Consider the following 26,924-nt stretch of genomic DNA (forward strand, 5'->3'; position numbering starts at 1 on the left):
TAAAGGCATTGCAATTAATTATTGAAAAAAAAAAACCCTAAAAAAAGGAACCCTATATAGTAACGTAAGCGTGTTTCCCATTCTGTGCTTCTTGCCCTTACACGCATCAATATTACAAATAAAACAAAGAAGATCATTACAAGATATAATCCTTATCTTGTCGCCTCTTTGATATCATCATTGTCATCATGGAAATTAAACCCGAAGCCTAATTAGGAGGGCATAAAAGATTATGGCGACGACTCGATTGGATAAAGCATATTGTTTGTTTACATTGGTGCAAGTTGAAGATATGCTTGCGCAACCTAACCGTCCTTGAAAAATAATAGATTGGTCTATTATTGTGCTAATCTGTTTGAAAATGGGTTAAGGCTTGGTATGATTCATGGATATAGACTTTTAAAACTCGGATCGGTCATTGACTTAATTAGTCCAGATACTGGGTCATTAGTTCAACCGAATTTACTGTTTACATATTAAAAAAATATAAACATATTACTTATATTAAAAATTCACATAAGAAAACTACCAATGATCTTCAAAAAATAAATTGGTTCTCAATAATAGCAAATATTATATACTTCTAGGCTTCTAGCTCTAGGCCATATCCTAATATTTGATTAAAATTACAATGTAAGCTAAATAAACCTTTTGTGCCTTGACATAACACAGATAAACTAAATCATGATAACAAATAGTAGGCATGAAATATACAATAAGGAGAAAGTTTTTACCGTTAAGATGAGACCATGAGTGTTTATCCCCACTTAACTTCTTTAGATCATTATAAGATACAACTAAATTACATAAACCAACTGCACTATTCAAAATACCTTCTTATTTTGACCTTACTTTTTAATCATATTTACCATAAAATATGAACATGATTTAATTCAAGAGTTCATAGTAACCACACAAAAAAATATTTACAAAAAAAAGAAAGAAAAAAGAGGGTCAACCGATCTAACTCGGGCCAATCGGGTCACCGAGTCATCGGGTCTCCGCCGGATCAACCGGTTCAAACCGAGTTGACTGCAGAATCGCTTCAAATGACTGCTCGGACCAGGGAACCAATGGGATCACCGAGACTCGGGTCAACCTGGCAGGTTCAAGCCGATTTTTAAAATATTGTATAGAACTATGATTTTATTTTTCATTTTATTTTTTGGATAAAAGAATTCAAGTCTTGTTGCCTATATTTTAAATAAAGTAAAATCTCTTTGTGGAACGAAAATGAATCATCTTATGTGTTATTTAATATGATTATGTTATCTCGAAGTAAGGGTATTCGCGGTCTGGATTGAATCGGTTTTGGAAGAAAAATCATCTGATCCAATCCCTTCGGTTTGATCATGTAATCATCCATTTGGTTTGGACGTTTTTTCAAATCCGATCCGATCCAAACCAATTTTTTGCGGTTAGAATTGGATCGGTTTTTGGTATTTTGAAAATTCTAATTTTTTTCCATGATTATTGTACAAATAACATCTTTTGTATATATTGGCTTTGTATTTTTTTTTGTGAAATACAAAAACATCAGTAAACAATAATATAGTTTTTTTTTCGGGACAACGAGATATGAAGCTCTACACAGAAAAGATTTTATTGATGAGATATGACTAGGTTTTTTCTTGAGTTTAGTTGATAGATTAATGGGTCTTGGGTTTAGAAATTTTTGGACTATGATTGGGGAAAGACCCAAGTAGGTAGAGGAGAATTAATATATTGGATCGGTTTTCATCAATCAATCTGAAAACCGATCAAATCCAATTAAAATTTTCGGTTTTCGATTTTTCGGTTCGGTCACCGCGGTTTGAATCGGTTGATGAACACCCCTATGTGGAAGGATCTTAATTATCAATGAATAAATAATCAATTATGATTTTATAACCTTCTATCTCGATATTTTTTCTCTCTCCCCTTATTATTATTGATCCATGCTTATATAATTAGGATATTATCACATGACATAGTTATGTTAAATAACATGTAAGAAGATCTACTCTCATGTGAAACATCGCTAAAAATTGGGTATCCTAAAAATGTACATGAATGATGATGTTCCTAAAAAAGGTTTTTTTTTATCAATTTTTTTAATTTTTTTTATAAAACTAATTTATTTTTGAAATAGTGTTTGATAAAACTAATTTATTTTTCTATTACAAAGAATGAATTGGTAGCTAGGAACAAGATTTGGAAAAAAGAAAGAAAAGAAATAATTTTTTTTCATTCCTAAACACATTATTTATTAAATACATACATTAGAACAAAATAAACTCTCTTTCAATTTATTAAAGCGTTCACTTTTTCTGCAGTTATGCAGATAAGTTATCTGCAGTAAGCCCAATACGACGTCGTTTTGGGACGGAAAATATGGTGTTTTTGTAATTTTAATTTATTTCAGGGTTATTATAGTCTTTATAATTATAATTTTCTAATCTATTAATCCCAAAACGATATCATTTTGAAAGTAAATGCAAATAACTTATCTGCATTAATTGCAGAAATATTTTTCTGTTTATTAAATGTGTATGAAACATATTTTCACGCCTGAAAATTTTTCCTAAACATAGAAATAAAAGGAAAAATATTTCTACCCAGAAACAAGGCCAAGGAACATAATAATTGTTATGCACACGTTCTTGGACATAATCATACCGAGTATTAATGATATTTTTTAGAAGTTAAGCTTTGCTGTCTACATTTTTTAGATTTCACATGTTGAGCTATATGCCAAAGACTAGTATTTTAAATCTTTAACGTGGTACTTTAGTTTTATTTTGAAGCACAAAAATGATTATGATGAAACAATTAATGAGTTAAATTATTATTTGGCCATCACCAAACAATTGAATTTGAAACTAACAGCATGATCATTTTTTCCCTAACAATGTACAAACCAGTAAATTGTTTGGGGGCATGTGCCTTTGAATTTGAGCAGCTTGTTCAGTCTATCTATTTTGTTTCAGCTATTGAAGATAAAGCACAATAACGAACATAAAGTGTTACTCTTTCATGGTAGTTAATTTCACCATGTCTAGAAAGCTCATGTGGGAGTCAATTCTACGTTGTTTGCGGGTTGGGAGACTTGAAACACATACCACATGGTCCTTAAAATTATTTACATTCAACGCTCTCATAGATTTATAAGCCTCATCATCTCACTTTATGGTTTTTTAACTTTTTGATAGTACAGATTAACATGGTGCATTAACTTGGCCATAACTTCTTGCTTTCTGATAGAAGGATACCGCACTAAATCCCATAGGCCCCACCCAAAAATAATCCAACAAGTATTTGTGTCATTGTCTATAAAGAGGTTCTCTCATACAAGTAATTGATATTGTTGATTTTAGTTATATTTTCATAAGTTATTCCTGAGTAATTAATATCTGAATGAGATGACAATAAAGTAGCTCTATTTTAAATTAGAAAAACTCTAATATCATAACTATCCTTACCCAAAAAGTGTTCTTTATAGACAAGTGTTCTTTACCCAAAAAAAAAAAAATAAAGGAAGAAAAGTTTTCGGCTAGGATTACAGAAGAATTGTATACAAAAAAAAAAAAAGGATTACAGAAGAACTCCTCTAAAATTAGATCTACCATAGCTTTTTTGGAGCAATAACCATTTACATTACTAGAATACCTTTTCACGAAGGGAAAAGGATTGACAATTATCTTGTACCATAAATCATGGAAACAGAACTGCGAAACATATGGAGATGCATTTACATTGTGGATGAGTATGTAGATAACAACTTGAGTTGTTGGATTGTTTTCTTTTTCTTTTTTATAAACCACAACTATCCTCCTAAAGATGATATCGAAAAAGGAAGAAGATGATATTATCAAAAAAAGAAGAACATGATGTCGAACAAATGTTCTCATCTGTTCAGCTCTTATACGCCAACTGAGCTAGTCCTATCCATTATCCAACGAGGATGGCTCAACCATTTGCTGCTATACTTAATTTGAGCAATATTTTTAGCCTGAAATGACAAACCCTCCATGCACAAAGCTCTTTGATTTTGTGAGGATATGGATAATGATTGACCGTAAGCAACTTTACCCTGCATTTTTGGAAAAAGTCTATTTCTCATGCTCTAATCCTAATCCATGACCCATCACAAAAGAACAATATTTCTTGCCAGAAGTACCAAAAAAAATTATATAGCCCCATATTATTTACTGAAAAAATAATAAATGAGCAATCCTCACTTCATGCACTCAAAACTTTCTCTATAATTTTATATAAAAAAAAAAACTTCACCTGCTTTGTATAAGTGGGGTGACCTGGAGAATTTGCCAACATAATCAGAACAGCTGCAGATTAAAAATGGCACTTTTCAACGCCCTTGATTGATACACTGTTATGGAGTCACATAACCTCCTCATTTTGCTAACAACTATAAGACAAGTTTCCTTTGAAGTTCACAAAACCACCATAACTTTTGTTATCTCTATATCTAAGTTGTTGAGATTGGACACTGTTGCTTTTTATGATCAACAAAAGACCATAGGCAGTTAGAAAGAACACCCGTAATTTTATTGTATGGTTAGATTGAAAATTTCCAAGTTGATGGATGTTGCAGACACTGTGGTGAAGTCACAGAATTAAATTTTAAGCATAAAGGGAAGATGCTTCAAGTTGATATTCCAAGAGGAAAAAAAGAAGTCAAAAGCACGCTAAATATAATAGGCTGTGGTGGTTATAAATTTCTCCCAAGTTGCTCAATGAGTGTTGACTAAAAACCATTCCGCCAATTATTAAATCCCCACAATGCATCTAATTTAAACTGTATTACAATACACAATAAAGGTTCATGTATATGATGTTATACAAAAATAATGAGTTTTTAAACGCATTTTTTTCACAGGTCTTGGTGTTATGGCCTCATAATTCTAACCCTCACTCTTAGCTGTGGCACTATACTGGAAGAGAGTCTCCCAAACTAAATTTCATTTTTGTATCAACCTAAATTACTTCAGTACCATAACAACCATAATTGTACAGTTGCAAGAAAATATTGAATGAAACTGTGAAAGTACCACAAGAAATTTCTCATTCATGAATAGGAGATACATAAGTTCTGCAAGGTTTTCTCTTCATTATTTACCTTGTCCAAGTGTTCTATGATAATATTTAAAGATTTGTTAAGGCAAACCATACACATCTATCACATTTTCAGAGGTAACCAAATCAATGTCACGAAGGAAACCATTAAGGTGTCATTCCTCAATATTTTCCTTCCCAAATGATGCAATATACAAACATTTATCCACTAGAAAATGAAATCCCTTCTCAAGAAGAAATGAAAAGAAAAAAAGGCCATATTACAAATTGAACTATTCCCCCCACTTGTTTATTATCACAAACTTGATAAACTTTTGTCCCCGTTTATAATTCCCCAATCAATCAAGTAATCACAACTTTGGTACCGTGGGGACTCCAAATCCTTATATATATCAACTGTTAGTCATACTCTTTCATGAGCATCAAATATACCTCAAATCTTCTGACCCTTCATGCAATTTTAGCAGAGTCACTCTGGTTACTACAATGCCATCATCATCACTTAACACTTTCCTCCGTATGGTTCCTCTCTTCTATCTTATATTCTCACTCATGATTTGTTGTTGTAGTTCTCAGGGTCCACCTTCACCTGGCTACTACCCTAGTTCCAAAATTGTTCCTGTTAGCTTTGATCAAGGATTTAGAAACCTTTGGGGACCTCAGCATCAGAGACTAGACCAGGGCTCACTAACAATCTGGCTTGACTCTACCTCAGGTACTTAAATGTCTCACATGAACTCGTAACTTCACTTAAATAGTTAAATCCAACGACATATGCTTCTTTTTTTATTTATCTATTAAAAATTAAAAGTCTCGTTCTTTCACTATCACTATTATCACTACCTTGGTGTATATTCTTACTAGCACTTTTTTGAAACACAAGGGAGTGGATTCAAGTCACGTCATTCTTATCGATCTGGATACTTTGGTGCTGCGATTAAGCTTCAATCCGGTTATACTGCAGGAGTCATTACATCTATCTACGTGAGGATTACTCACTAACTTCAGCTAATGTTGAACATTGAGTTAAACCCTTTTTTTTTTTTTTTAATGTGTGCAGTTATTGATCTTTTTTTCTTTGTTGTTGTTTCATTTTGGGAATTGTAGCTTTCAAACAACCAAGATTACCCAGGAAACCATGATGAAATAGATATTGAGTTCCTTGGTACCAGACCAGATAAGCCATATGTCTTGCAGACAAATTTATACATCAGAGGAAGTGGAGATGGGAATATTATAGGAAGAGAGATGCAGTTCCATCTTTGGTTCGACCCAACACAAAATTTTCATAACTATGCTGTTCTATGGAAACCCAGTGAGATCATGTAACATTTTCATGCACTGCCATCATCCTCATCAATAGTCCAAATTTCAACATACTTATGACTTTAATTTGTTTACATATCTATTAGCCATGCCTAAATTGTGACACACATAAAAAAAAACCTTGGTTTAAAATTTTTGTGAATTATTCTTATTCTTTTTTTGGGAAGGATTCGTCTACAAATTTTTTTTACATATTACACTAAGTATGACCGGTCATACAATTTTAATTGAAGTATGACCAGTCAACCTTAATGTAGTTTGTAAGAATTTATAAATATAAGTCCCTTTCTTTTATTTATTATAAGGTTCAACAACAATCTTGCCCAATTACAAACGCTTGCTTAAGATATTTTATTGAAAAGACGATTTCAATACAATAATGGAATGTGGTCCCCTTTAAAATATACCCGTTAATCTTTTATCGATTTTGTCAATAAAGAGATAAAAACTGTGCATGTAGCCTTTTTTTGCGTCACTCAATCATTCATAGCTTATTATGTGATGATGACTATTGTGCAAAGATGCATGTATTTTTGCAAGAAAGCACTGTGATTAATAATGATAAAATCTTGCTTGCGGGATCTAAATTTTGATAGACAATTAATTTTTTCATTTTACATGAGAATTTTTTTTCATATTATGCACATAATACATAATAGGGTTCACAAAAAGATAATAAGATAAAAAAGTCAAGATGAGACCACTCATATATTGTGAGTGTAGCATGAAAAAAATTTCTAAGAGAAAAATGTGAAAACTATTTCCCATTTTTATATGTTGCTTACTTACTAGTTTGTCTTATATGTTAACGCAGATTTTTAGTGGATGATGTTCCAATAAGGAGGTATCCTAGGAAGAGTGATGCTACGTTCCCTGCAAGACCAATGTATGTGTACGGTTCAATATGGGATGCATCTTCATGGGCTACAGAGGAAGGAAAATACAAAGCTGATTATAAATACCAACCCTTCATTGGTAGATACACAAACTTCAAACTGCAAGGTTGTACCATTGAAGACTCCACCTCGTGCCAGCCACCCTCAGCATCACCCTCAGGCTATGGCAGCCTGAGCCCTCAGCAGTTTGCTGCAATGCAATGGGTCCAAAACAATTACTTGGTCTATGACTATTGCCATGATCCTAGGAGAGACCGTACACTTACTCCAGAGTGCTAAGGTTTGGTTTTATTAGTTCAACTATTGGTGTGTTTCAAAGTTACCTTTTACCTTTCCCTATGTTATTACCAAAAACAGTTTGTTCAGGGGTAAGTTTTTGAGATGGTCCCACCTTCCAGTGCTAAGTGTAATTGAAAGAACAGTGAGCGTCCATGGCCCCCCCCACAAAAAAGGATTGAGATGTTTTTGTTGTTTTTGTAATTGTGTTGTACCATTACTTTGGTCCTTTTCCTGCTGAAATAAACATATTTGGATGCTTTCCTAATACATGTTTGGGTATCATAAATGAGAAAAAGACTTTGTGCCCTTTAAAGTAAGCAGTTCAAAGGAACCTTCTTTTGAACTTTTGTTGCTAAATTGGACCCGCAAAATAATTATTCAATCTGTGATTGCATAGAACTAACTATGTTCTATTCTGCTATTGTCGGTAGCCCATGCCAAAGAGTGTTTCATTAATAATGATAAGAGAATGGGCCACATCCTAATATTATGCGTATATATTTTTCCAATTTCTGGAACACTTGGACAGGTAGAAGGTTAAGCTAATAGGATACACTGACGGGGTGTTTCGTAGAAAAGAAATTTTTTTTTATCCACATAAATATAATTATTGAAGAAAAAGTGGAAAAATTAAAAAAGAATTATTTGATAGGCCAAAATATTATCAGAAAATTTTGATGTAAAATTGTACAAGTTTGAGTTTGTTGGGAAAATCAAAATACCACCGTCAAAGTGGTATTCCCAAGTAGGCATTTTCCTTCATTTTTACATTACAAAAATTTTCCAACCAACATTTTTTTCTAGACAAATCTTTCCTACTCCATACCAAACATAGTCATTTGTGAATTTCATCTACCACTCTACTAGCATCCTCAAAAAAAAAATCCACTTACCAAACACCCCTAAACGAGTATACATTAGAGAGAAAGGAGAAACGAGTATGGATAAGGCAAGACAAAGAAAAAAACTTAAATCATAGTAAAGACAAACAACTAACTTACCATCAAATTAATAAGACATGCCGATGTAATGAATATAACTCTTAACTATGCTCCTTCAAGATAAAAAAGATGCCTTATCGATCATGTGGTGTGTTCGATATTATTTTAAATCACGAATGGCTTACAGCAAAGCTAGGATGAAGGCTATCAAACCATGTGAGCCAACTTTCTTCCCCTTAATAATCTCATCTTACACAATCTCTTACGTTAAATTTCCATGTGAACTTGAGAATGACCATAAATTTTACTTTGTCGTGCTACTGCTTGTCCAGTTGTGGCATTGTCAAATGTCACATGAATGAATTTAGCATTTGAATAAGCAAGTACGGATAGAGCTATACATTAAATCATGCAATCATCTCTCACCTCAAACTTTCGATCATTAAAGCCACGACTAGCATTATTCCTCTTATATAATTTAGTTTGTATGTTCACTTTCTTATTTTTATTCTCGTTGTAAAGGGACCCAACACTAACTACTTCACCTATGTTCTACTAATACTATGGAAAGCTTTGGAAGCTAAATATGCCATTTCATTTTTTTCCCATGTGCCTTTTTCTATTTTAGGACATATATGATTTCAAATATTTCACCGAAATTTATTGTCTTTGTCTTTGTTCAGAAACCCAAGCTACTGTGGCATGTTCTCAATTTACAAATAAAACCACCAATTTTTGTGATTAAGCACAAAAAATCTATCAATGTATATAAGGTTTTTTCCACCGCGTGATTGATACCGCACCTGTGGCGGCTACTGGAAAAAATGTCACCCTTCCTTTCTGCTCTCTCTGAACTCTGAAGCTCCCTTTCCAAAAAGTCCAAATATGAAACATGGTAGAAAAAGAGAAGAGAAAAATGGGCCCAGAATAATAGTGTGAGGTTAAAGAGCAAGATCGCCTGAAAGGGCCTAGCCCATTCAATATTTTATTAGTCAGGCCTGGAGAGATGGTAGATTGGTAGTGGGCTTTTTATTTTTATTTTTCTCTCTCTTTTTAGTTTTATTTGGGGATAGAATATTCTATCTAAAATACATATAGGTAGAAAAGTCTTTGATTAATGTGATCATGTTTGTCAACGATTTACCAATATTCAAATTATTATATTCATCCTCAAGCTCCTCGCGAATATGTTTTCTATATACGTCAAAATAACACCAGGAGTCAAACATTCTCCATTGTAAGTTGTGCCGAGTTTATATCTAAAGCCATGAATCATACTGGTCTACTAAAGCCTTTTATGCTTTGTTCACTTAGTATTGACGCTAATTTGGTAGTGTATTAGTTTCATGGCTTATTATTTTATCCTCCCATCTGAGCTTGGTAGTTACAGCAATTTATCGTACGATTTTATTTGGTTCATAGCGGTGTTTGTCTCCCCAGTCCCCACTACACATGAAATCTTAATTTTAGGTTATTGTATTATAGAGTATGAGGGAAATAAAATATAAAAAAAATATTTATGGACTTTCATTTAATAATTTAAATATTTTTTGAGATGATTGTTTATATATCAAAGTTCCAGATCACAGAATCATGAGTTTAATATTCATTCTTCAAACCTATAAGTATATTCTTTTATTTATTCTAGCAGACTTTTCCTCCCAATTTGATATTTTGTTCTCTTTTGCTCTGTTAGCACAACTTATTTTTGAAAAATTACTTGCTGACATGCCTTCCTATGGAATTTTTTTTATGAACAGTAACTTATTACCCACATATTTAAAATAACGTTTAAATTATTAGCAACATAAAAAATTTAAGCAAGTAAGGAGCGCCAATTGCTCATTTAGACAGAAGATAACATAGGAATATCGATCAAAATGTCACCTTTTGACGAGTTTTTTGACACACGAACAATATTTATTACCAAATTGTTACATGATGTAATTTGTTATGACTGGTAGCAAATTACGTTCGTCAATGATTTTATGACACTTGACACATTTATGTAGAAGAAATCTGACTAGAGGAAGTTTGATATTAGTGAGAGCGAATTTGGTACGCAATGTGGCCATGTGTCACGAAATCATAAGCGACGAAGTTCGCTACCTGTCATAGCGAATTATATCGTGTGAGAGTCTGATAAAAAAATATTATTCGCATGATATTTAAATTAAAAATTTGTTGAAAAATAACACTTTAATCACTGTTCAGACAATATAAGGAACAACTTTTAAGAACCTCTGAGGCTGTGACGATAAAATGTTGCAAATGGCAACTGAAAGCAGTGTTATGAAACCCGGACCGATTCGGCTGGGTTGACTCGGAAACCGGTCATATAATTGGTCCGGTTGAAGCAACGGACCGGTTATGCATCAGAACCGGTCGACCGGTCCGACTCGGTCGGTTTTCATGAAAACCGGTGACCTGGTCGGTTAACCGGTGGTCACAAAAAAAAAATCTAAATTTTTTTTTTCAAAAAAAAATCATAATGGACATATTTGAATATTTTTTTTGCTTATTGACTTATATAAGCTATGTACCTACAACACTAATATTATCTCAATTTTGCACTATGTAGAAAATTTTGATTTGATTTATAGTTAGAGATGTCATTTTCTTAACCTAAAGTCCCGTATCACGATCATTATATTTTTGTTTGATCTTTTATTGGATAATAATATGTCATTTATTATTTTTTATATTAAAATATTTGAAATTTTTATCATTTTTTTTAGATATTTGAATGTTTATAATTTTTTAATATAAATTATAAAATTGCATATAATTACCGGGTCATGCGTTTGAACCAGTGATCCACTAGTTGAACCAGTGACCCAATAATCCAATACCTCGACCGGATCACTCACCGAATCGGTTTTAATAAGATTGAAAAAGCACTGGTTGGCCGGTTGACATAAGATTCGCGGATCCCACTCAAATTTTCCAGGAACCAGAACAAAATAGCCTCCGTCACTATGACTAATCTCAAGCAAAACCAATTTAAGTTCTTGGGAGTTGTTGTATTGTATGGCTCAGATTCGTACAAAAAACAAACAAAAAATACATCGAAAATTACATACCACATCGGCAGCTGTTGCTTACGATAATGATTCCTGTAGCCCCTTAAAAACAATGTATTGTGCTGATACTATTTTGGATCTCATGTGAAAATATATCTACGTGATCATATTATTTAATTATAATTATTTTTTGATAATAAAATAAGAAAAAAAATAATATATAATTTTTAAATTAATAATTATAATTAAATAACGCAACCCTATCATTTTTCAACGTGAAAATCCAAATCGTCTGCCACCGCAACGTTGGATGCTCTCCCTCTCCACCTTTGATATTTGACATCCATTCAATTTCCAAGCCCGTGACCACTGACACCCAAATTTCACATTACAAACAAACACTGTAAAGTTCTGACACAACAGCATCTCCATCCACGTTCATCAATCATTTCAATTTTCAACGTCCCAACTCCTAACTCCTTCCAATTTCCCTGCCATGTCACTCTAGAACATTTACCCAATGACTTGCTTTATATTTAATACTTTAATTTTTTTATTAATTCATTTATATATATCCCTTATGACTATAATTTATTTACAGAAAAAATGATTTTACAAAGGAAAGATGCTGTCTCCTCTGGCAAATCCCACCTCCATCGAATCAATGCTTGCCATCTCATCAAGAACCCTCCACGTCACCACGAAAATATTCGAACCAAAAACCTTAATTGCAGCTGTCATCCACCATTCTTGTTGCCTCGTTGGTCATGCAGAGCATAATCCATATATCCACGTTGGAGACACCGGTTCATTAACTGTCAAACATCTCGCCCAATCCCAACCCGTCACGTGTCCATTGACCTACGGTAGGACCTAGCCAGCTTCTCACTCAGACTAACCAGAACCTGCCACGTGGCGTCACCTTCCTGGACTTCATCGTGGAAAAGCAGGGCCCGCCTGGTCCTTGGGTCCCACAGGTTCCTCTGTATGGAACTGAGGTTCGTCGCCGCCACGCGCTCCAGGATATTTGCCAGATTCCCCACGTCCTTCTCCGCCACCGTAACCGAAATCTCCGACCACCTCACGGCGGAGGGGAACGGCAACCGGATCCCATCAGCGATAACAACCGGCACACACCCTAACGCAACTGACTCCACCAGCCTCGGGCTCCACGGGGCCCACCCCAACGGACACAAACAAAACACCGACCGAGCAATTTCCAACTGGTAACCGGCAAACCTATTCCTCTGCAGGTAAAACCTCCGGTCACCGTTGAACTTCCTCCATATAACCGTCCGAACTCCCCTTTAAATAAAAAAAACGGTCAATTCAACGATGGTAGCGAAAGTACAATGCACGATTATTACAACTATGATTAGATTAAATTAAAGTCATTTTAATTAAGGAAAAAGTGTTTCTCATTTTAGATGAGATAATACTCTGTTCTCTTAAAAGAGAGACAGACACAGGAAAAAAAATTATTTAAATTTTAAAGAAAAACGTTTACTAATGCTCTTGTGGTTTGCTTCAGAATCACCTATGCTCCTGTAATTTTTTTATCACATATGCCAATGTGCTTTGTAAAAAATAAAAAACCACAGGTCACATGTCATAAAAAAATATACCTTGTACAAAAAGAGCATAACATATGTGATAGAAAAAAAACTACAATGGCATAAGAGATTCTGAAGCAAACCCCATCGGTGAACCTTTTCCAATTTTAAATTAAAAAAAACCACACTTTGTTTCTCCCATGATTTCCATTTGTACCTGTCTCTCTCCTAAAATTACGTAAGTTATATTATTTAAGCAAACACTAAATCCTTTAATTAATTAATAATTATTAAATAATTTTCGTGGGGTCATTACTTGCTGTAAAACCGTCCACTGACGTTCTTAGGATGAACCTCCATTTTGCCACGGAAGAACACCCAAATGTCTCGCCGTCCGTTCACCGGAGCTTTCTCCAGAGTTCTCCCTACACTTTCCGGCGAAATGTACGGCGGGATAACCACATTCTCAACGTCCTGGCACGGATGCTTGTGCACAACGCCGAACGTCTGCAACACGATCGAGTTTTTCAATATTTCTGGTATCCCCTCAGTTATGGCCACGTCTTCCTTCAAAAAATGCAACAACAAAAAAAAAAAAACCATTATTAAAAAGAAGGAACGCTTTTAATGAAACGCGAATTTTTTGAACAACGTTTGGTTACGTACGAGGGTGTGGAAACATGCGCCGAAATCGTGGGAAGCGACAAAGACGTGGTCGGATCCTCTGCTTCGGTTCCAGAAAGGGTACTCCGTGGAGACGAGTTGCACCGCGGAGGCGATGAGGGAACGCGCGTGGCCAATCGCAGGAAAACCATTCACGGTGCTGAAGTTGCAGGACACGTAGACAGGGACGAAGAAGAAGTCAGCATAATAAGGGTCGAACGTGCGCACGTTGCTCGTTAACAATGTTCTGTGAATAGCCACTTCCGACGCAAATAAATGGCTTCTACATCTCTCGTTCACGACCCAATCGGTGTTATACTTTGGAGGAAGGTCGTAGATAAAAACCTTCAAATTATTCAATTTCCCTGCAATAAAATGGATCATGAACTCCATCAAGAAGAGAAAAAAAAAAAAAAAAAAAAAAAACTGAAAATGTCGATGACGAATTTGTGTTTTTTACCTAGAATGTTACGAGGTACGCTATTGTTGGATTGGAAAAGGGTGTCTTGAGAGGTTGGTTTGGTATGGGTGTAGGTATGGTGATTATTGCTGATGAGATAAGAGGTAAAGAAATAGAGGGAGAGAGAAAGCCAAAGAACCCATTTGTAATAAGTGTAAAAGTAACTAACTTTATCTTGTTGAGGCCTAATATGTTTTTGCATAAGCTTCATCCTAACATAGAACCCCTTTCCCTTTGGGGTTCTCTTATTCTCCAACATTTCATTTAAAATCAAAACCCACACAGATGTTGAAAGATACAGAAGAAGAATAAGTAGTTGAGAGAGGTCTTTCGGATTCTGGTCTGGGAAGAAGTGGAGATAAAGAAACAGTGATAGGAGAAGATAGAAGGGTACAAGTTTGTTAGCACTTCGTTTTTGCACCGAAAATAAACAAATGGGGATTTTAGTTTTAATTTATATATGTTCAAACGAAAAACGTTGTGGCATTAGTTAATTTTCTTACTTGGTTTTGAATTCCAAAATTCCGATCGTTCCCCTAATTATTGAATGGGCATTTAATTAATGTTGAAAAAACAGAGTAGAAACTAGAAAGGGATTGTTTTGTTTCAGCTTGAGAGATGTCACATGGTGATGGATCAGAATGTACATCGGCGCGTGTTTCGGTTACTATGCTGCTTTTGGTCCTCTCAGTTTTTGTCGTCTGAAATGACCGGATTGGCCCAACGTGATGTGCTTTTTTGGCTCTTGAAGTTATTATTTTATTCATTATATAATGAGTGAAGATTTGTCATCATGTTATATAATCAGCATAACATGATATCATGCTCTCACGGGAAGATGGTACAGCTAATGAGGCCAAGTTGAGTTGTTGAAAAATGAAAATCGTAGATAGCATTTGATGCACAATGCTATTATGCAAGTCTCTTAGATATATAGTCTCATATTGATTGTATGTGTAATTAATGTGGAGTTTATAAGGCCTTGGGCACTCTCACCCTTTGAGCTAGCTTTTGGGGTGGTGACCTCAAAGTTCTTAATATGGTATCAGAGCCTCCCGTCCCCCACTTTCTCTTGTGGCGTTTCTTAGCACAGGTAGGCTGAGCCTGTTGCATTGTCCACTCTTCAAGCCCAATGGGCTCTTGTGTGAGGGGGCGTATTGAGATATATAGTCCCACATTGGTTGTATGTGCAACTAATGTGGAGTTTATAAGACCTTGGACACTCTCACCCTTTGAGCTAGCTTTTGAGGTAGCGAGGAACAAAACAGGGTAGCAAAGTTTCAAACTTCAAAGTCATTTTGCTTTTTTCCTTTTTGTTTTATTAATTAAAAATAGTTTGATAAAATGCATATGTTAAATAATAGTTAATTACTTCGCATTTACAAACAGGGGGAAAGTTCGAAATGAGATCGGAATAAAACGTGAAGTATCATTTGCTTAAAAGATATTTTGCCTTTCAATCATGTTATATTATAAAACTGTGTTGGGGCTTAAATGAGTCATATACGGAGAACAAAGAGAAAAAAAAAAAAATCTAAAATTTACATACTTTTATATATGTGTAGAAAATAAAATTTATTTTTTATAACACGAAAAATATTATTTCCTTTAAAAAAATATTTCCTTTTTCTTCTATTTATTAAAGAAAGTTGGATAAGATGCTTAAAAAGTAAAAATATTTACTTCGTATGATCGTATCACATCTAAGATTAGCAATAATTAATGTCTTGAACTTGGACATGGATAAACAAATAGTTGGAAAGTCCGAAATGAGATCGGAATTTTGAAGGAATGGAATAATATTAGAATAATAGAATTTAGAAGGACGCAAAAGTCTGACAACTAAAGATAAAAAAAACTGGAAATAAACAATAAAATTCGAGAGCAAAAGAAAGGTTATGACTCGATGTGGTCCTAGTATTTGGAAATCTACAAGTGAAAAAATAAAGAAAGCAATGCTTTATACTTTATATAAAATAAGGAAAAAGTGTTTATCCTTTTAAATGACACAACTTATATCTTTTCACTCTCACAAAGAGATGAGATCCATACTTTTATTTTATTTTTTTGTCCACTCTCTCCTCCTTTATCTATATCTTTCTCTCACTTAAAATGACACAACTTTACATCTTTTAAAATGACATACACTTTACTCATAAAATAAACATGAGGAAGAAATATCAACATACATAATATTGCAAAAGTTCTCCGTGTCTAAAGCCACGGTCCAATTTACTCATGTAATTCACACGAAAATGCTCTGCTCATAGCAGTATTTTGTTTTAGATAGCCACAGTGGTGAAGGATATTAGATTTCGAATTAAAGATATATCCTAAGTGCCCACTGATCACTTTTAAAAGTCCAACTACACATTTAAAAAAATTGATTAGCAAAAATTTGTATGCAAATGGCATTTGTCCCATCCAACATAGTATTGTGTATGACTCATATTTCGTACGTTGATGAGAATTGTTGGGGTCAGTATAAACGTAACTGGGGTCTCGCTTCCAGGTAAGCAGACGAGGGACCGGGGGCAGTGTTCACAGGCCCGTAGAGGCTAGGTACTGTTGTGGGCCTCTGATTTATTGTAACTTTTTTAGTAATTTAAACTTGGGCTCATGAATAGCTGCTGCTAGGATTTTCTAATCCTATTTATATTTTTCTTGTAAACCGATTGACTTGTAACGATTGACGGTGAGACGAATATAGTACAGACAAGCTGGACGTAACCTAAATTGGATTAACCAGGATAAATCTTTGTATCTATTCTCTCTTTTTATTTGCGATTTGTGTGATCATCGATTTTCAACAAATGGAACAAGTAGGGGCATTAGCTCTTGCTACGCAGGAAAACGGATAAGGTTATATCAAAATTTACATTAACCTTTAGCCTAACTTGATATAGGCCTATTGTTTTGCCTTGCTTAACTTTTAAAAAAAAATTGACCTTGCCCGATAATATTAAGGCTTGACCTATATAACACATCAATAATATCCAACTTTGGTTTATCCACCTAATATATATATATATATATATATATATATATATATATATATAGGGTTTAGTGTTTGTAATTTTAAATGACATAACTTTGTGTCATTTTTAATAAAATTACGTTGTTTTGGTGTGTTTTGTCATTTTCTCTAATTTATAAAATTAGAAATAAAAAGAAAATGGAGGAAAGAGAATGTAAAAACACACCAAAACAACGTAGTTTCATTAAAAATGACACAAAGTTATGTAATTTAAAATGACAAACATTTTTCCGATATATATATATAGGGACAGGATATTCTTACACCGGTATAAGAGTTAGAAGTCTTACATTCAATCTTGACCATTGATCTACTTGTATCCAATGGCTCACATTACTAAAAAATTTGAGCCTTTAGATATAAATGAGATCAATGAACAAGATTGAGAGTATAACTTACACTAGTGTAAAATGATCCTGACCTATATATATATATATATAAGGTTTTATTTTTCTCATGTTGCTTGAGACAAATTTGTCTCATGCAACACACAAAAAAAGTAGATGTGACCCACTTTTTTATTTTCTCTCTCTCTTTTTTAGTGGGTCTCATACACTTTTTGTGTGTTGCATGAGATAATTTATCTCATGCAACATGAGAAAAATAAAACTCATATATATATATACATATATATATATATATGAGTAATCATTCTCTTATGTTGCTGAAAAAGAAAATCTCTCCAGGAAAACAAATAAAAAAAATTTATACTACGAGTAGTATATTATTATAATATTAAATCTTTTTTTTTCTCTCCTTAGCCATTATCAACTGATGTGGTGGAAAGAGAAAAATAATTTTACCATTATAATTATATATTACCTGTAGCACATTATTATTATTAATTATTATTTTTTATAGGAGATAGTTATCTCTTGCAACGTGAGAAAAATGAAATCATATATATATATAGGGTTTGCATTTGTCATTTAACATGACACAACAAATTTTTCTACACACAACATTTTGTGGGGCCCACACTTTTTGAAGAAAAAAAGAAAATTACGGCACGTAAAACGAATCTCTATAACATTACACAATCATTTTTTCTACAACATAACTCTTATAAAACCATATATATATATATATATATATATATATATATATATATATATATATATATATATATATATATATATGGGATAAGATCCGTTTACAAACTTTTTTTGCAAATTACACTAAGTTTGACCGGTCGTACACTGAATGATTAAAGTAGGACCGGTCGTACTTAGTGTACTTTGTAAACAAAAAAAATTTGTAAATATAATCTGTCCTATATATATATATATATATATATATATATATATATATAACTTTGGTTTAAACAAGGTTTTGGAGCTCGAAAAACTACTACTTTAGAGGAATATTCTGTGTGAAAAATTAAGCCATTGCAGGAATATTGCTGCTGGAGTTTTGTCATTTAAGCATGCAAAGGTACACTTAGGTTACTTGTTTTTGCAGCCAAAACCACCCTTAACATTATGCAAAAAAGCGTCCAGCCTACGTTGCCATCATTAATTTCTTCCTTGTTAGACATCCACTGTTGTCGCTGCAACTGTTATCTAACAGAGAGGTTCCATTGAATTTTTAATGATCCTCTTTGATAGTATATATATGCAATATTGGACAAGGAAGCCACCAGCAAATTTATAATTAGAATAAATAACAAAAAACACCAAAATCTATTTTAATATTTTAAGAAAGAAAAAGTCGACTTGTGGTCACTTTAAAATTTTAGTTCTTTGAAATTGTGGTCCTTTTACAATTCAAATAAAATTCACGTTAGTCTTTAAAAAAAAACTAATATAGATAATTTTTTCTAAAGGATTAAAATGAATTTAGTGTTTTTTTGTTGAGCACCCAAAAAGTGTTCATTCTTATAGTTATTACCGTCACATAAATGTCGGGGATTTTCACTTTTTGTTATCCTTCTCTTGATGAATTAATAAATAAAACTTGTTCAATGAGGTTGATCTTGTCTGTTTCCTCTTTTGTCTGTTAAAATATTAAAATGTCGTGGTTTTCCCTAGCTGATTAAGAATATAAGCAACGACCAACCATAGTATTAATTTATATTAATTATGAAAGTTAAGGCAATATTTCATTGGCCAACACTAGTATAGCCACGCAAGGTATTATTGGCTGAATACAACTGTCATTAACTTGATATTCTACGAGTCCACGACTAAATAAGGAAAGATAAAGAGTATTAATTATGCTAGTTCAGTTGGCAGGTAAAAGCATAACTTCGATCTTCTTCCGTATCATTTTTGGGAGGGTTTAAAGACTCTTACGAAACATACCTAACTTTTATAAAAAAGAAAAAGAAAAAAAAAGGTAGAGAAGAAATAAGATAAAAGAGACACACGGAACGGAACGGTGCATTTGCTTTTTTTTTCTCCCATAAATAAGACTCATAGCCTGTTTGCATGATTTTTTTTTTAAAAAAATATTAATTAAATACTACTTTTTTTTATTATTAATACTACATTTTTTTAAGCCTACATTATAGCTTCTGAAAAAAATATAGGTAAAAAATTAAATATTTTTTTAAAAATTTAATTTTGCCCCAACCCCACCCCACTTCATTTACACCATTATGTTCTTTTTAATTATTTTATACATAAAAAATTCTTTTTAATTTTAATAACCAAACAATTTTTTACCTAAAATTACATTTTAGGTACTCTATTTAAAGCTAAAATAATTTTAGCTTCTCAAAAATATTTTTGAAAAAATAAAGTAATGCGTTAAAATTCTTTTTTCAAAAAATTATTTAAACGGACTCACATGCAGTACGAAAATAATTATTTTATATGCCTGTATTTAGTTTATCCATTCTTTTATATGAATTCCATTGTTCTCTTCTACTAATAAAAGATTTCTAGTACGAAAATAATTGTAATATGCTCGTCTGCCTTTGCGTCCACTCACTCTACAAACTATATAGTAGATTATGCTTTAAATTGAAAATGCAGACCGGATATATTATAAGAGGAACTAAGTTCAACTGTTCAAGCAATAATTCGGGCTTTCACAGCTGCGCCCAAATCGGGGCTATTTGACCATCAAAAAACAACGTTTGGTTCAAGTTTTTTAAATATTTTTTTATGCATTTGATTTTGACAAAGTATGTTTGGTAGAGAGATTTGAAATATTTTCCCAGCTTTGATATTTGCATAACGTTTTATAAATACTTGTTAAAATTGAAGTCAAGTCACTGTTGAGAAAGATAACTTCGAGGTGATATTTTTTATTTAACTGTGTAAAAATAGCAACACACATTCAAACTTTACACAAATGTCCAACACACTCCACTATAGTAATTAACATTCAAAAACTTTAAAAAAGAGATATTTTAGTATTTTTAATCAATTTTTTCATTAATATTTTACTTTCAACTAAACATACATTCATAAAATTTAATCCAAATTTTTCCGATAATATTTTAGCATACCAAATAACTTTTTTCAAACTTTCTTACTAAAATCATTTTCCCATAATGTTCCTAGTAATTCTATTTTCCTAGTAAAAAAAAAATTGTCCCGAACCAAACGTCCTCTATTTTTGTTTTATCTTTTGACTTTTAACTTTTAAAAAAAAATACCTATTTTATTAACGATTCTATAAAATAATTCTAAGAAAAAAAAAATCACAATACAATCAAACATGTAATAGATTATGAGGGAACAGGGACCATGATGGATAGAAAGGGCCGTAGGTTGTACAACACCGATAGGTACTTTTTTGGATTTAACCAAAATTGTAGAAACAAATATATGGCTAGCACGTTATTGTCTTCATTTGTTTAAAAAATAATTCCCACTTTCCCCTTTCAAATTGATTTTTTGGCTACCATCAAAACTCACATGCTTTAATGAACATAAAAAGAACACACATAATTAAATAAGTCCATCTGCCTATTTAATCGCATGACTATATTATTATGGCAGCTAGATAACCGTCATCATGCAGAGATTGTGCATGGCCAATATTCCTTCCTCAAAGTGAACAAAGATCTTTTGATAAAGTTAAAAGTCATGCAATGCAACGAATTGAGAAGGATCGATAAACTTAGAAAGGAAGTGCCTCTCCAAGAGGAGTTTGAGCTGGAAAAGTTCCCCAGCATTTATTTATTTATTTACTGATCCTACAACACTGCGATGTGAGCTGTGTGAGCACATGCGGAACTGAAGCAAAGATGAGACAGGAGTCACAAGAAGGACATAGGAAGTGGTGCCATATCCTAAAAGATAGAATATTCCAAATTATTAGTGAAAAAAAGGTCAATGAAAATAACCTTTAGATAGGGGAATATGTTCTGATGTGTGCATGTGAGGCCAGAGCAAACAACAAAGCTGAATTGGAATATTGATTGAATACCAAATGGTGGTAGATCAGTTGGTGCATAGGAGCTAAGCAGGTAGGGGTGAGAGCGTGTGTTCGAATCTCTCCAGTATCACCTTTGGGAGGAGTTTAAAGCCTTAATCCTGGACCTGCCCCGAATCGGATTAGTTGTGAAGCAATGAACCGATTGAAATATTTCAAAAAAAAAAAAATTGATTGAATTAAAGACCGGCAAATAAGTGATAATCAATGAGTATATTTCATCCCTCTCTTGTGTACATTTTAGTATGGCAACTGAGGCCCACCCTTCAGTGCTTGTTAACTTAATATGATCCCAATTCCAAATACCGAAAATTGAAAATAACGGAAGTAACATCTCAATAGTTAACCTCTCACGGGGCCCAGACTAGCCCAAGATATGAGCAAAACTAAGCCCAATATTTTGTGGGGATGCTAATATCCAATTCCATAATTGGAATAAATGTTTATTGCAACCTATGCATTGAAGATTTAATGTAACTGCCATTTATTCTGTGACATGTGAACAAAATGTATCATATTATTTTGTCAGTTGTCATTTAATTTTTTCTTTTTCCATATGATAGTGATGCTTTTTGTCCAGGTGTTATAAAATGAATAGAAGTTGCACTGAATTTTTAATTTTTGGTGCATCGGTTGCATTAAAGATTTACTCCAATAATTGATGAACCTGACACGACCCAAACATTTGTGGGAGGTAATGAGTTTGAGAGTGAAGAATTTTGAGGTGCTTGGAGTATTTTACTAAGAGAAATCAAATTTGGAATGCTCAATCGTGTTACATCTAGCTTAGGAAATCTTAGAGATAATGCAAGATATTGGGCTCCAGCTTATATGGATCCAAATAACCATGCTTTGACCTATTGGGCTTGTATGTGAACATACTATTAGATTATATTATTAATATATCCAACAATCTCCTCCCATGTTTACCATACGACACAATCCAATAGAGTGATCACTGTAACGTTAAAACAAACATGAATCATTCACATCCACTGCAAAGTGGGGACGGATCGAACTCGTGATCACTCGGCCACTCCATCTCTGATATCATGTAAAAAAATCATTTTAACCCAACATCTTAAATTTTGGGTGAAATTATATTAATAATTTAATATAAAGAAAAGAGAAAACGAGAGAAAGAAGATAATGAAAAGCTGGAGGGTGAGATAGAAAGAGAACACGGCTTATAAGTATACTAAGAATATTCAGTAGGCGCATAGAATCTTACATATTAAAATATGTAAAAAAATTCATATCTTGGCATAAGTATACATGTATTTTTGTAGCTGCTTCAATTCGGACAACATCATATACTGTGTTTTATGTGCCTATTAGCTGGGATATTAAAGTTCTTTCAAGAACTTATCTTATCTTTTCGCAATTAAAAAAGGATACATATTTTTTATTTAAAAGGGTATGTTTTTCTCCTATTACGGTAGAAAAACATTTCCTTCTGCACACATATGAAAAGTCCTACCAATTTTTTTTTATTAATCCAATGTATCCCACATATTTTTGTTTCTGCAAGAAGATTTTAAGTTTTTTCTGCATCAGGATAAACTTATAACCCTAATTTAAAATATAAAATAAAAACCAGTTCTTCTAAAAACATGAGGTGTTGGCTAAATATTAGTTTTGTATCTCCAACAAATTTGAATAAGCCATTAGTATATAATTTGCAGTATATCCTTAACCGAAGGCTGTTGTTGGCTTTTAATGCACCTTAAAATGATTATATTATTATCATATTTGATCGGTTCAATAACTATTCGACTAGATCTTATACGGTTGAATCTGATACGGTAGATGACGGTTTGGGCTCAGATGTGCTCAGAGATGACTGGGTTGTTGGCAGGATGAATGATTTAGTGCAGAAGTGTTTGGGCAATTTGAGGAGAATGAGAGTATACCTACAAGGCACTTTGATACTCAAGTCAGTTCAATATTCAAGTAGTTCAAATATTGATGGATAAATGATTTTATCTAGACTTAATACCTCTATATTTATAGTGACAAGATGTATTGCTTATGCTGCCATTGTATGCCAGTATTCATTTCTATTGGTGTAGATAACAACTTTCAGTTGTGGGCGAGATCAGGCTAAACTCTTGTAGATGTCGCAACATACAAGTGTTGTCCTTTATTACTGGTTCATGCGGCGGCCAAGTTGTTCTGAACATTTGATCTCACCATGTCTCTTTGCCTGAGCTATTGGTAGCAAGTGTCGGGAGGATGCAAGATACTCATACTTGCCAATGGACACATTCTCTTCCTTGTTAAGTAATGATCTTTAGGCTCGTTGGGTCTTTCTTGGATTGGGTCTTATATGACGTATAAATAGGGTCGAGATAAATATTCAAATAAAGTTTTCTTCTAGATATCTTTTTACTAAATGTTATCTTCATCTTGAACATGTGGTGCCTAGACTAAACCTTTTAGTTATTTTTTGCCATGTTGATGTCCTTTGATGGATGGTTTTCCTTACTCTCTTTTTTTGAAATAAATCCTCTCATGTTGAATAAAATATGATATGATCATGTGGAAAAGTAAATCAATGGTGATTATTTTTTTATTACCTATTTCGATATTTTTTCTCTCTTCCCTTAACATTATTCATCCACTTTTATATGAGTATGATTCTCTCACATGACCATATCATAATTTTATATGGTTACGATTTTTTCACATGACCATATTATGTTTTATTTAACATGGGAGGATGTACTTTTTTTCCCCTTGTCACTTGTTTTGATTAGATGGATGAAGAAGATGAAAAAGCAGTGCATTCATCCCCAAAAGCTAGCAAAAGTAACCAAATGATGATAGTTTAGTTGGCGTTAGGGAACTAAGCAGGTGGGGTGAGAGCATGTGTTCGATCCTCTCCAGTACTATCTTTGTGAGAGGTTTAAAGCTTTAATCTCATAACCCCGCCCTGAATCGAACTAATTGTGAAGCGATGAAGATATTGAAATATCTAAAAAAAACAAAAAAACTAGCAAAAGTAAACAAATGCAATATGAATATAAGATGATTCATACGGCGTAGATGTAAATGCTAGTCCCTTTGTTTTTGAAATCTTCATTTCTTCATTTTGTTTTTTTTGTCTTGTTTATTCCAGTTATGGAACTTTGCAGGCCTTGGTTCTTCAACTGCTTCCACAAAGAATGCAAGAACCGAGAAGGATGAAGACAAAAGGTTAGTTCACACTTCAAATTGACGCATGCCATAAAAAAAGGGTGACACAAAGGGCACACCACTATGTCATTTTCTTTGAAAAAAAAAAAAAAAAAATCCCCCAAGATGCTCAACATTTCTCTAGGGTCTATTTCTATGTGTACACACTGGTACGCTATTATTCAATTTTGAAGATACATATCGATACATCTTACTAAAATTTATGTATTTTAGGCCCAAAAAGAAGAGTGTAGTGTGGATTTAGGTTGCGTATGGGCCATTTGGACTGAGATTTCTCTAACTAGGAGTTATATGTGGGCCTTTAACTAATTTTAAGCAGTCTTAAAATTTTGCTGAATCTGCATCCCAGTAAAGAAATAGGAAAATTTACGTTGAGGGTCCAATTGTTAAGCTAAGCCCGTTAAGTTTTGATCTCAGAGCCCAAGGTAAAGATTAAATTTTGAAGAAATTGTTGAACCCCAATTTTTAATTTTTTTTTCTAAAGAAAAAGACAGAAACATTAAATTGGAGAATATGACAAAGCAAATTATTTTAAGCTTTTAACGGTCTTAAAGCCATGTGAACTTTTCCTTGACAAGTGATTACCGACCGAATACAAATTGTGCAACCATGTGACATGAGACTCAATAGTCAATATCACAATTCATCGGTGCAGTGAGTAGCATAGCACCACCCATGTTCTTCCGTGAACTAAAATGCCTTATAGAAACCGTGTGGGACCTCCTCTTTGGTACTTTATTCCATTTTGATGCCTAATTACAATAATAATCCTTTCTTTTTTCATGTTTGTTTAGACAATGATGCGCAATCTAGTACTCCAATCTTACACAGATTCTTTTACCTTAGCCCTTAATCCCTGTCGTTGTGATGGACAACTCTGTCTATAATCATCAGATTTCACCTGGATTTTCATGCATCTTACTTTCTTTTTCATCTATTTTTCTAATTTCTCTCTTTTCCAAAATAAATACATTTTTTTTTTATGAACTTAGGGTGTCCTTATCTCGGGTCTAGGAAAGTCTATGGTGGAGGATAACTACCAATAGATTAAGGTTACATCAACCATAGAAAATGAGTCCAACATCGTATTTCAACCAAAAATTTTAAGATATTGGTTTCATTGGTCCATCCACTTATATTCACTTTACTTAGCTCATTGCCAACCAACGTGAGACTCATCAGACTTGAATAGTCAACAATCTCCCCCTCAAGTGTAAAACTCAATATTGGTATGCTTTCCCTCAATCGAGTACCCATACCCAAAGTACTCAATCCACCTCTTAGTCAAGTACCTAGCTAGCCCAACCCGACTCTGATACCAGAGTCAGGCGAGTTTCAACAATGTCCCCGTGTGAGACCCAACATTGATATGCTTCCCCTCGACTCAGTACCCAGCTTGACTATGATACCATTGTCAGACGGGTTTGAGGGAGCCCGTGGTAGGGGACACCACTAATGGGTTAAGATACACCAACTCTAACAAGTGAATCCGACACTATATTTCAACCCAAAATCTTAATATATTGAATTTATGGGTCCTTCCATTTATATGCATTTCACTTAGTTCATTACTAATCATGTGAGACTCATCATACTTGAATATCCTAAAACGTAATATGAGACTAATTCTTCATGATTTGGAGCAAAAAGATTTTTACTATTGGTCCCAAAACATTTCTTGTAAGAATTGAACCTATAACTTCATCGACCATTACAACCCGACCCTTAAAGTTTAGTCTGTTTACCAATTTAGCTACATATACAGTTTAAAATAAATAGGTTATGTTTATCTCGTTTTATATGAGATAAATAACTTTTCTACACAAAAAAAAAAATTGAGTCCCATCACTCTTTTTTCTCTCCTCTTACATGTGGATCCTACTTGTAATTTTATTTCTAAATGAGATAATTATTTCAAAATAAATACACATAGATATGAAGGTTGACGGCATATCGTCCACACAGATCCCAATGCACAAAAAACATGCCTTTTGGTTTTTGGGATTGTTGTTAATATCATAAGATTCGGCCACGCGGCAGTATCTAAGCAACTATCACTGCCAATCAAAATTCCTCACTTGCG

The 26,924-nt window shown here is 33.3% G+C and overlaps 2 protein-coding genes across 2 annotated transcripts; one reads left to right on the plus strand and one right to left on the minus strand.

The window, feature by feature from the left end:
- Nucleotides 1–5,562: 5,562 nt before the first annotated feature.
- LOC133299889 (xyloglucan endotransglucosylase/hydrolase protein 31-like) lies at nt 5,563–7,577 on the plus strand. The gene is made up of 4 exons (XM_061499383.1): nt 5,563–5,791; nt 5,960–6,060; nt 6,184–6,401; nt 7,217–7,577. Exons 1-4 carry the CDS (start codon nt 5,563–5,565, stop codon nt 7,575–7,577), a joined length of 909 nt encoding a protein of 302 aa, XP_061355367.1.
- Nucleotides 7,578–12,386: 4,809 nt separating this feature from the next.
- Nucleotides 12,387–14,476, minus strand: LOC133299888 (probable glucuronoxylan glucuronosyltransferase IRX7). The gene is made up of 4 exons (XM_061499382.1): nt 14,201–14,476; nt 13,761–14,144; nt 13,411–13,661; nt 12,387–12,846 (listed from the first exon to the last, which is right to left on the minus strand). Exons 1-4 carry the CDS (start codon nt 14,474–14,476, stop codon nt 12,387–12,389), a joined length of 1,371 nt encoding a protein of 456 aa, XP_061355366.1.
- Between the last annotated feature and the right edge of the window lie 12,448 nt (nt 14,477–26,924).

The sequence above is a fragment of the Gastrolobium bilobum genome, unplaced genomic scaffold (genome assembly GCF_033153095.1).
Source record: "Gastrolobium bilobum isolate Gb01-03AN ecotype WA unplaced genomic scaffold, APGP_CSIRO_Gbil_v1 utg10129, whole genome shotgun sequence".
Classification (NCBI taxonomy): Eukaryota; Viridiplantae; Streptophyta; class Magnoliopsida; order Fabales; family Fabaceae; genus Gastrolobium; species Gastrolobium bilobum.